Genomic DNA, 12,511 nt, shown 5'->3' with positions numbered 1-12,511 from the left:
TTAATAGATTTTTCTTTTAACATTAATATAATTATTACCAGCAATTACTAATATATTCTAACCAAAATCCATGAACACTTAATATTAGTCTAAATTTCTTGACAATTGATTGCTAAATGATTTATATCAAAAGCATATATACATAACATAGATTTGCATTAAATTAAATTATTTCCCTTCTCAAGTGTACATGTAATTGAAATGATTCCCACCGATTCAAAGTACAAAAGCTATAGCTTTAACAAATCAATGGTCTGAATCGACATCAGATTTCCCTTTAACAACATCTTATAAAACATATATACATAGGCATATATCGTAATCAATGATCAGTTCAAAAACGTCGATCTTGGCATGGTTTATGGATCCTAACTAATGTTATATATTGACGGTTTAAATCTAAAGTTCTCTTTATTGATATATAATTAAGGATACATTTTGCACCTTGAGTCTGTGTACGCTTTTTTTTTTTTTTTTGGTGAAATTGAGTCTGTGTACGTCGTTTCAAAATATTACACGTATTATTGAGAAGGGAGGTTCTGCGTTAATGTAACGACGATGATTGCATTTCAGCATTTGCATGGTTTATTGAATGCTTTTGCTTTAAGTGCTGCCTCCTGATTGTGAAGCCAAACTATAGAAAGCCGTTAGCAGATTGATTTGATATATATACTTACTGATTACTCTTCTGCGTATGCATGTGCATACGTACTGATCCTGTTTTATATTGCCCCGAGGACCATCCAAATAAACTCAATATCGTAAAGCAAAATTTTATTTTGTTACTGATTGATATCCATATGGATTATAACCAAACTCAGCTTTTTAAAAGAATACATAATTGGAACCTTCTTCCAACTGCAGTGATCAACAGCTACAATCAAACAAGCAATAACCGCTATACTATACAATAAGCAATAAACAATGAACTTCCACGTCAGAATGACAGCGAAGAAAACGTGCCATATTTTTTGGGACATTCTATATTTAACTGTAAGCAATAGTGTAAATATTATTGACACCTTTTTTTTTTATTTCTTTCTTCTTATATATCATATCATATTAATCATAAAAAAATATCATTTTATATTTATCATGTTATTCCTATTTCTTTATTTCTACGTTGACACTCATTAGGATATTCATGAAACATTTATATAATTTTATTTACTAGGAAAACATAATTAGTGAGAACATGAAAAGTGAGAGCATATAATTAATTATATTTTTGGTGTTGATATTAATTATTCACAGATAATCATCTATTTTCATTTTTAAAATTTTTTTGGTGGGTTCAAGATGCTAACTCACCAATCTAAGAGTAAACTGGATGATATGAGATTTAAACTTATTTATGTGGGACAATTTATCCCGATCTATTTTTGGCGGATCATGGCATGTTGCAATGGGTTGACCCATTTTCCAACCATTGTGTTTAGGGCGACCTGACCCAAAATCAAAGAAACCAAGAAAAAAATCCATTTTCAGGTGGTTTCGGGTGGGTCAACAAGTTTGGCGAGTAAAAAAAAAGGATTTAAATGATTAAATTTGATCGTGTTCAATTTAAGTTTTATACTCGGAAATTAATCCAATCCAAAATTATTTATACTAACATAAGCTTGGTTAGGTCCAACTTAATTCCCTTCATGAGATTACACTACTTAAATCAAATGAGTATAGGCCCAATCAATACATAGATGGCCCAATGGCCCATATTAACCAATTAACCCTAAAACTGCAAGTATAAAAGTGTAAAACAAATGACTCATAGTCACGATCAGAGTCAGTCATTATCACTCAACCCTAAGAAGCTTACGGCACTTGTCCTAAGGTTGAATAGTTGTCGTCTTCTCAAATGGAGCTCGCATCCACATTCCTTCACTGTCGTCGACTCAAGTGGAGATCGTGAAGCCATAGCTTTTGCGTCATGCTTTGGGTTCATTGTTTCATGAAGGTATTTTTTATTTTCACATTCAAGACTTTGATTTATGCTTTATGTTTCCTTTTAAATGATGTTTTGATTTTTGATTTCCTTTTCCATTTTCGATACTAATTTGCAATAGATGTATTAACTGAACCAACCCTTCCGCCAAATCTATAACCTGCCCAAATCGAATACTTTAATAAGACAATTTGATTATAAATTAACAACCAGTTAGGTTATGTTGGACTGGATTTTTGGATCTGAACTTGATCGACCCAATTTATGCACACTTTTCGTTTCCTTTTAATCCGTGTTTTGATTTTCGATTTATGATTTCCTTTTTCATGGTCCACATTGATTTGCAGTGCATGCATTAATTGAACCAACTCACCTGCCTAATCTATAACCTGCCCAAATCGAATACTTTAATAAGATGGTTCAATTCTAAAATAACAACCATGTAGGTTATGTTGAATTGGATTTCTGGATTTGAACTCGACTGATCCGATCATGACCATAGCTTGATTTAAATTAATTAATGATAAAAGAATTAAATCCGCGGTTGTAGGAGGATCCTCAACAACAGGCATCTCTTATCGCTGCCTACGGGCAGATGCGGTAGGCCTTCGCCGTTGGGGCATCATTATCATCGTCACTAGCCTCTTTCCTTCCTAGGGTTTTTCCTATTGTTCAGCCAAAAGCTCATCTCGAGACCTCTAGTTTTAACCATTGTCCGCGTAATATTTTTTAAAACTAACAAATTTAAAATCTTTTAAATTTTGGTTTAAATCATTTTTTAAAACAAACAATATTAATATATTTTAAATTTTGGTTTCAACAATTTTTCAAAACTAACTAACAATTTTAAAATATTTTCAATTTTGGTTTCAATCATTTTTTAAAACTAACAAATTTATTATCACTTTTAAACATTTGTTTTAATATTTTTTAAAACTAAAAAAATTAAATTATATTATATTTTGGTTTCAATATTTTTTATAACTAAAAAATTTAATATATTTTAAAATTTGATTTCAATCATTTTATAAAACTAACAATCTTAATATATTTTCAAATTTAAATTTTGGTTTTAACAATTTATATAACTAACAAATTTAATATATTTTAAAATTTTGTTTCAATCATTTTTTAAAACTAACCATCTTAATATATTTTAAATTTTAAATTTTGGTTTCGTCAATTTTTTAAAACTAACTAAAAATTTTAAAATATTTTAAATTTTTGTTTCAATAATTTTTTATAACTAACAAATTTATTATACAATTAAAATATTTGTTTCATTATTTTTTATAACAAATTTAATTATTTAAAATTTTCGTTTCAATAGTTTTTATAACTAACAAATTTAATATCTTTTAAATATTTGTTTCAATTTTATTTAAAGTTAAACAAATTTAATATGAAAATATTTTAAATTAATTTTTTTAGCAATCTAATTACTAAATTAATTTTTTAGCAATCTAATCTAATATTAGTCTTAGCAATCTAATAATTAATTTTTTTATATAAAAAAATCAATACTTAACAAATAAATCATATAAAATTATAAAATTGCTAAAACTATTAAAAAAAATACACTACAAAACAATTTAAAAAATATATTTAGAATTAAAAAAAAAACCCATACAGATCAACAATCCTTATGGGTTTTTTTTTTCCAGAAAAATGTAATTTTTTCGCCAATGGTTTCAGTTCAAACATCAGGGAAGCAATACATTGATTCAATACAGGGAAGTAATACATTGATTCAATTCAAACAACAAAAAACCAAAACTATGAATTAAGCAAAACAGGAAACGAAAAATAACTTACCTGGAAGAAGATGAACCAACGAAGAAGAAGCAACAACGAAGAACAGGGATGGAAGCAAAGAAGGAGATGAACCAACGAACAACAAACAACAATGAGCTAGCACCAGGAAAGGAAGAAGAAACGTGAATGGAAGAGCATGAGAATGTGACTCGTACGGAGGAGTCACTATTCTTTTTTATAGTGAACATGTGAAAGACATTTTAGCCCTTTCACCTTAGTTTCTGGGTGTCCCAGCAAAAATGTTGTGTGTCCAAAGCAACTGCCATGTAAGTTTTATATCCATCGAAAACTAACCCAACCAAAAAATGTTTATATTAACATAAGTTTGGTTAGGCCCAACTTAGTTCCCTTCATGAGATTACACTACTTAAATCAAATGAGTATGAGCCCAATCAATACATACATGGCCCAATGGCCCATATTAACCAATTAACCCTAAAATATAGAGTATAAAAGTGTAAAACAAACAACTCATAGTCACAATAAGAGTCAGTCACTATCACTCACAACCTTAAGAAGCTTACGACATTGTTGTCCTAAGGTTGAATAGTTGTCGTCCTCTCAAATGGAGCTCGCATCCACATTCCTTCATTATCATCGACTCAAGTGGAGATCGTGAAGCCATAGCTTTTGCGTCATGCTTTGGGTTCATTGTTTCATGAAGGTATTTTTTATTTTCACATTCAAGACTTTGATTTATGCTTTATGTTTCCTTTTACATGATGTTTTTATTTTTGATTTCCTTTTCCATTTTCGACACTAATTTACAGTACATGCATTAACTGAACCAACCCACCCGCCTAATCTATAACCCACCCAAACCGAATACTTTAATAAAACAATTTGATTATAAATTAACAACCATTTAGGTTATGTTGGACTAAATTTCTGGATCTAAACTTGATCAACCCAATTTATGCACGCTTTTTTAATCTGTGTTTTGATTTTTGATTTATTATTTCATTTTTCATTTTTCACATTGATTTACAGTGTATGCATTAAGCGAACCAACTCATCTGCCTAATCTATAACCTGTCCAAATCGAATACTTTAATAAGATGGTTTGATTCTAAAATAACAATCATCTAGGTTATGTCGGACAGGATTTCTGGATTTAAACTCGATTGATCCGATCATGACCATAGCTTGATTAAAATTAATTATTGATAAATATATTTTGATTGTCTCACTTTACACATTTTTCTCATTTTAATTAAAAAAATTAAATCACCATATTAATATATTTTTATGATGATATTAAAGTGGCCTTCAATACGAATTATGACATCGTAATAATTCGTCAAGTTCAATTAAATTTATTTGAAGAAAGTTGATGATATAAATTATAATTAATCATATAATTTGAACTATGCTGATGAAGGTCCAAAATTATTATATATGTCAATTGTCATGTATACTTTTTGGGCATCTAAATTCTCGATATAAAATTAAGGTGAGTAGAACTTAAGACCTATAAAATATATCGACATGTCAACCGCCAAGTACCTTCTTTTTGTTGGCTGCTCTTTGTCTAATTTAACAATACCTTCTCATGATCCATCACATCCGTTGTAATTGGATACGTGAAAGAACAAAAATCAAATCTAAAATTTTTCAGCTTATAACCAAAAGCACTTCTTAATTTAGATATACATTTTTTTAGCTGAATTGATTAAAATGTGTAAATTATTATAAATTTCTGATATTATATTTGATTTTTATGAATAAAAAAATACTTCTTTAATACAATAATTTAATACACTTGAAAACTCTTTTAAACATAAAAACAAACTGAGTATATACTCATTTTAGGTTTTTAAAGATGCAAATGATATTAAGTTGGCCTTTAAAAGAATTAACATTAATTTCAACTTTAATCATGAAAAAGTAGCATCAACTTATTTTTACCAACTTAAAAGTAGATATTAATATAATTTTTCGACCATGTCATAGGAATCACATTAACTTTGTCTTTAAATTAAAAACTTTGTTAAATGTACTTTTACATTTATACGCAAAACAATTTTAATGACTAAAATGAAGTTCCCAACATTGCTTTGTGGAAACCACTGCTCCATATTTTAATGTTCTGTTAGCTACATGTCTACTAACGCTACTGGATTGTGACACTCTTTTCTGGTTTCAACCCTCAAGCCAGCTGTGTCCATAATCGATCTCATCATAATTGTTTTTCAGTTTATTTCTCTTTCTCTTTGATACAAACACTGCAATATATTTCTTATATATAAATACATTACACATTGTTTTAATATTCTTACTCAAGACACGACATCCAAAATTCCAAACACCCTTCTCTCTATCTCTCTCTCACCGATCATAAACGAGAAGAGGGACCAGCGAGAGAGAGATATACAACTTGAAAAGCACTGCAACATACGTTAGCTCCATTTGGTGTCACAAAATCTGGCACATGGAGCTGAACTACTAGCTAGTTCAGTGTGTGAATGCATTGTTTCTTTGTTACCACAGTGCTATAATAGTCCCTTCTGACTCTAGCCCTTCCTTATTGCCTTGACGTAACTCCTAAGCAACAATCACTGAGTGACCAAAAGTGAAAAAAACTACAAACAATTCGTGTTCTTTTCGCAAAGCCAATAAGCCACCAAGACCAAGCACAACTAGTGAGTGAGTGATATCACATTGTTTTATATAGTCACACCATTGTACTAGTGCTCTTTGTCTCTCCATAGGAAACCAAGAAAGCCACCAAATGGATCGGCTTTCATCAGCAGCTACGTTTGAAAGCATGCACTATGGCAGTGCAAGCCAAATGGGTTTGATTTGGCAACAAGCCAGGGCACCCCTGGTGGTTCCATTGATGAAATTGCTAGTGGTTTTGTGCCTAGCCATGTCACTTATGTTATTTGTGGAGAGAGTTTATATGGGTATAGTCATAATCTTTGTGAAGTTGTTTAGGTACAAGCCAGAAAAGAAGTATAAATGGGAGCCACTCAGGGATGACCTTGAGTTTGGAAACTCTGCATACCCTATGGTCTTGGTGCAAATTCCAATGTACAATGAGAAAGAGGTAGGTATTACTAGAGTTATTTCCTTTAATAAACCTCTTTTTTTTATTCAAAAGAAAAAATTGTTATGACATGGATTGTTTCTTGAAATAGTTTTTTTTTTTTTTTTTACTGAAGTTAAAGTTTTTGTGGGTACTGTTTCATTGGTTGCAGGTGTATCAATTGTCAATTGGAGCTGCATGTGGGCTATCATGGCCATCTGATAGGGTTATTATTCAAGTTCTTGATGATTCCACTGACCCAATCATTAAGGTTGAAATCATCCCTTCCTACTAATAAAATTAACTGGCAATTTGCTCCTTTATCTTCCAATAAATTATTTTGTTTACTGCTTTATCTTCCCACAATTAAGCAATGTTAAACCTTTCTATTATTTTTTTACCTATTGAGATCTTTTGTACTCTCTAGGGGCTACTAAAGAATAATTTTACTCATTACTCATAATCTAGGTCAACTTGCATGGAAAATTTTCCTTCACAAAACAACATTTATGAACAAATTACTTTATGTTAGGAAATCCAAGGCTTCAACCCAAAACGCAATTGCACATGTCATGCTTTCTGAACATTTAGGGGGTAGAGAAAAACGGTGACCATCAATTTATCCATAAAAAACATGATTCTGCATTATCTATCCTGACCATCAATTTGTCCATGTATAAAATAACACAATACATTCATATATTCCTAGTTAGTGCTCACATAACCTCTTTTTTTTTCTTGTTTTCTTTTTTACCAAAACACCACAGAATATGGTGGAGGTGGAATGCCAGAGATGGGCCAGTAAAGGCGTAAACATAAAGTATGAGATCAGAGAGAACAGAAATGGTTACAAAGCTGGAGCTCTCAAAGAAGGCATGAAGCACAGCTATGTGAATTTGTGTGACTATGTGGCCATCTTTGATGCTGATTTCCAACCTGAGCCTAACTTCCTTTGGCGCACCATACCATTCCTTGCTTACAACCCAGAAGTTGCACTAGTCCAAGCTCGATGGAAATTCGGTATTGTTTTTCTCATCCTTCATGAAACTCTTTTGTGCAAGCCTGCTTTAAAAATTAAAAATTAAAACTGTGGTCTCTTACAAAGGATCTGGTGTCAAAATATAGTTATACAATTAAAAACTTACGTTTAATTGCGAAGCAGTTTTACAAAATATTGTAAAGATACCACACGTACAAGAATCCAAATATTGTAAAGATACCGACACGACTAAATCCTAATCCCTACTATAAAACCATCTCGTACACTCAATAGTCCAAAACTCTCACTTTATAAGCATCTCTTACTGTAAGAATTTCTGCACACACTCAGATTCTATACTCTTTTTCTAGTCAAGAACATCTTTTTCTTCAGGCACCTCTTGAACCCCTGCAACAATTCCCCTAATTCTAATATGACTAAAGAAACCGTTATCCCAATTTCCCAAAGCGAGAGCAGTAGAGGCAGCAAAGATGATGTCACTGCTTCCTCTGCAAGGGAGCAAAACACCAATTGCTCAGCAGCTGCTACTCGGACAGCAAACAAACCCTCAGGTAAACTAGTTTTAACACCATCACAACTACCAACAACATTTAATAAAACCGATGCAAGGGTGGATCAGTCGCCACCACAACAAAAGCCTAAGAAAACTACAATAGTGGTGCGAATCGCACCATCCTCTTAGTCTCACTTTCTCCCTTCCATATGGCCAAGGAAGTGGAGAAAGTGGTGGGATGAATTACTTTGCATGTCGTAGGCTGTTAAAGTCAAAACCATAAACCAGCCTACGCTTGAGACTGAAATCCACGAGCCTCCTTCTTCCATCTCCGAGTCTAAGCGAGGATGCCCATTTTACAAGCGTTTCGTTGTTTGGAGAGTTTTCCCTCTGAACTGGCATCCTGATCTGCCTGTCTCTATCTGAGAGAGAAAACCCTTCTCTGTACTTCTTTGGGTTTCATCAGATTCATGAGGATAAACAAAGAAGAGTTCGTTGAACTCTATGTTCATCGTTGATTTTTTTCCATATTTTTGACCACTTCTTGGACGGTACACATGTCCTTACTGCATCTTTAAATGGAAGGAATGAAACATTGGTGATAGGAATAGTTTCCTTCAACAAAGAGAACTTGTCCACATAGCCATTCACACAATGGTGAAAAGAATAGTTCTCTTTGTTGCATGGAATTGTTCTTATCACCATTGTTTCATTCCTTCCATTCAAAGATGCAGCGGACATATGTACGGTCCAAAAAGTGGTCAAAGATATGAAAATCAACAAGGAACATAAAGTTCAAAGAACTCTTCCTAGTTTTAGTTTCGTGAATATGATGAAACCAAACAAGTACAAAGAAGAAGGGTTTTCTGTCCTAGATGGAGATAGGCAGATCAACATGCAAGTTCAGAGGGAAAACTCTCCGAATAATGAAATGCTTGCAGAATGGGCTGCCTCACTTAGACATGGAGATGGGAGAAGGCGGTACGTGGATTTTAGTCTCAAGCATAAGCTGGTTTAGGGCTATGACTTTTACAACCTACGGCCATATGGGTGGGAGAAGGTGAGACCAAGAGGATGGTGTGGTCTTCTTCGTCCACTGTAAGGCCGAGAGCAAGTAACACCCTACAGATTGTTGGCGTGCTCCACTTCCAGCAGCATTAGTGTTAATCTGTAACGCTACTAGCTGTGGTGCGATTGGCACCACTATTGTTTTTGACTAGAAAGAGAGTTTAGAATCTGAGTGTGTGCAGATACTCTGACTGTAAGAGATGTTTATATAGTGAGGGTTTTGGACTCTTGAGTCTACAAATGGTTTTATAGCGGGGATTTTGGACATGTAGGTATCTTTAAAATATTTGGTTTTTGATTTTTAACTAAAACAGGATTAACAGGTTTTACATTTGATTACAGTTTTGGAAGAGTCTACTACGTCTGAAAACTATGTTTAAGTGCGAAGATTCTTTATTGTACAAATTAAAAGGTTTTACATTTGATTACAGTTTAGGAAAATTGCTTGTCTATTTCTTTTTTTAACCCTATTTATTAGTTGCGATTCATTTTAATAATCAGTATAAAGACCATGATTGTGCTTATCAGAAGTGTTCAATCCTGAATGGAAAGAAAATTCTTAGAGCATCGTGGCCAAGCTTAGCCAATGGACTCAAAAATAGTATCTGCTTAGAGATACAAATGTCTTACGGAAGCTAAGAAGCACAGAAAAGATACATGCACACGGCACCAATACCACCTAATATTTAAAATATTTTGATATCTACACAACTCCATTTTGATATAGAACAAAATTTAATTCCACCAAAGCAAATCAACAGTTAGAAAAGAACAGGACTCATACCAATGTCTTAGCTACAACAAAAAATCATTTCCACTTTACAAGAAATAAATTTGTCACAATGTAGAATGTCAATATCTGCCTTAGGTAAGGTGTGACAGTTATATATCTTGTGTATGTCAGTTAATGCTGATGAATGCTTAATGACAAGAATGCAAGAGATGTCATTGGATTATCATTTCCTTGTGGAGCAGGAAGTTGGGTCCTCAACCTATGCCTTCTTTGGTTTCAATGGTATATCATTTCCCTAATAAACAGTACAATAATGTTTCTTTGGCTAGTGGAAGCAGTCATGTGAATGTAAACGATATGATGCATGGTGCAGGCACAGCTGGTGTGTGGAGAATTTCAGCATTAAATGAAGCTGGTGGATGGAAGGACCGCACAACAGTGGAAGATATGGATCTGGCTGTCCGTGCTGGTCTCAAAGGCGGGAAATTTGTGTATCTTAGCGATCTCAAGGTATCACTGAAACACGCTGCGCATTTAGTTTCACTGTTTATACTCAGGAGTTTGTTCAATGAGTTACTTAGAAAAGATTGCACAAAAAGTATTTCAGTTATACATCAAGTTTCTGTTGAGTCTTTTCTCCTATACTGAGTTGTTTATTTCATATAACAATTTTTAACTTTATGTAAATAAATTTAGGTGAAAAGTGAATTGCCAAGTACCTTCAAAGCCTATCGTTATCAGCAGCACAGGTGGTCATGTGGCCCAGCTAATCTTTTCAAGAAAATGGCAATGGAAATCATGAGAAACAAGGTATCAGTTTCCTTGTAATTAATCTTCAATGTCCTTAGGTTGTTGTTTGAAGAAGTCAAATTATATTAGTATCCACCATCTCTTCTAATTCCTTTTTTACCATACCATGCAGAAAGTTTCCATGTGGAAGAAGTTATATGTGATTTATAGTTTCTTCTTTGTACGGAAAATCGTTGCTCATGTGGTCACATTTGTATTCTACTGTGTGATTATGCCTGCAACTGTTTTAGTTCCAGAAGTGGAAGTTCCCAAGTGGGGTGCTGTGTATATTCCTTCTATCATTACACTCCTTAATGCAGTTGGAACTCCAAGGTAAGCATTTTTAAGTTGGAAAAACTTGGTAAACAAGGTTTTCTTTGTTCATTTGTGATGTGAGTAACTTGTGTACATCTTGTGCAGGTCAATCCACTTACTGGTATTCTGGATACTCTTTGAAAATGTTATGTCAATGCATAGGACCAAGGCAACACTTACAGGTTTGTTAGAGGCAGGGAGAGTAAATGAATGGGTAGTTACTGAGAAATTGGGAGATGCTCTTAAAACAAAGTCAGGTGGCAAAGCAGCTAGGAAGCCTCGTATCAGAATCGGTGAAAGGTACACCCATATAAGGATAACACTCTAATTATTTGTTATCATTTATAACAGAATAGTATGAACAACATAGACATGAAAGAGTTCATTTGATTCCCTCAAGTTGGGAATTTGGTGTCTACATTTGCATTATAACAATCATTTTGCATGTGGCTTAAAATGTGATTTTCATAACCAGCATTCATTATTTCACCTTCACTAATTGTTTGTTGATGATTAACAGGCTTCATTTCCTGGAACTTCTAGTGGGGGCCTACCTGTTTTTTTGTGCATGTTATGATCTGAAATATGGGAAGAACCACTACTTCATATATCTCTTCCTGCAATCTATGGCCTTCTTTGTTGCGGGGGTTGGCTATGTTGGCACCTTTGTTCCAAATTCATAGAGGAACTCCTTCATCAGAATTATTTCAAGTGTCTGTCATTTGGCTGGCATTTCATTCACTACAAGGAGGAACAAAATGCAGTTTCTTCTGCTGCTAGCTGCCATTCAATTTGTTTTAGTACCATACACTATTTTACAACAATTGTTTGTCATACTTTGAATTGTTTTTATGTGAACATAGTCACATAGACAAGGAAACTAGAAAAACGAAAGAACAAAAGTTTGTGTATTACTTGAAATGCCTTGGAAAGAATAATCATTAAATGGAAAATTTGGAATATAGAAGCAAATTGACACAGTTTCTGCTTCCCTACTTCCCTTCTCTAACCTGAAAGTTAAGCTGTGTGACAAATGTATGATTTCTTTTTTCAAATATGGCTTCATTTAATTTAAACTCCACAATTTATTAATAGCTGTGAAAATGAAAAAAGATCAAATAGGAGTCTTGATTACAATTAAGACATCAGAATTTGCACATAATGTACGAGGTATGCTTCAAAATTTATATTATTCAAATAATAAAATTTGCATAGAACCTAAATTGCAAAAAAATTGTAAATACAGAAATTCCAGCGTCTCAAAAGCCTGCAGTTGATACTTGATGATGTATTGACACTTCTAGATTAAGCATTCAGAGAAACAAATC

The 12,511-nt window shown here is 33.1% G+C and overlaps 1 protein-coding gene across 3 annotated transcripts; it reads left to right on the top strand.

Annotated features, from left to right (window-relative positions):
* The first annotated feature begins 4,402 nt into the window (after positions 1-4,402).
* Positions 4,403-12,161, top strand: LOC100797453 (probable glucomannan 4-beta-mannosyltransferase 9). 3 transcript variants are annotated; one of them, XM_006606227.4, is made up of 10 exons: positions 4,403-4,421; positions 6,695-6,806; positions 6,958-7,056; positions 7,553-7,805; positions 10,251-10,361; positions 10,453-10,589; positions 10,776-10,889; positions 11,002-11,201; positions 11,289-11,483; positions 11,704-12,161. In XM_006606227.4, exons 2-10 carry the CDS (start codon positions 6,768-6,770, stop codon positions 11,864-11,866), a joined length of 1,311 nt encoding a protein of 436 aa, XP_006606290.1. In that variant the 5' UTR covers positions 4,403-4,421; positions 6,695-6,767; the 3' UTR covers positions 11,867-12,161. The 3 variants fall into 3 exon arrangements, with proteins under 3 accessions (XP_006606290.1, XP_040869324.1, XP_003556282.1); XM_041013390.1 differs by lacking the exon at positions 4,403-4,421 and adding an exon at positions 6,041-6,403; XM_003556234.5 differs by lacking the exon at positions 4,403-4,421 and having other exon boundaries at positions 6,041-6,806.
* The last annotated feature ends 350 nt before the right edge of the window (positions 12,162-12,511 follow it).

Source organism: Glycine max, chromosome 20, assembly GCF_000004515.6.
Source record: "Glycine max cultivar Williams 82 chromosome 20, Glycine_max_v4.0, whole genome shotgun sequence".
In the NCBI taxonomy this organism is placed as follows: domain Eukaryota; kingdom Viridiplantae; phylum Streptophyta; class Magnoliopsida; order Fabales; family Fabaceae; genus Glycine; species Glycine max.
Note: the sequence above shows the minus strand (reverse complement) of the source record. Positions and strands in the feature narration are given on the sequence as shown.

Coding starts and splice junctions, on each gene's coding strand:
- LOC100797453 (XM_003556234.5), top strand. CDS start 6,489: ATGGATCGGCTTTCATCAGCAGCTACGTTTGAAAGCATGCACTATGGC. Junction 10,590..10,775: donor TGTATCTTAGCGATCTCAAG/GTATCACTGAAA, acceptor AAATAAATTTAG/GTGAAAAGTGAATTGCCAAG. Junction 11,202..11,288: donor AATGCAGTTGGAACTCCAAG/GTAAGCATTTTT, acceptor CATCTTGTGCAG/GTCAATCCACTTACTGGTAT.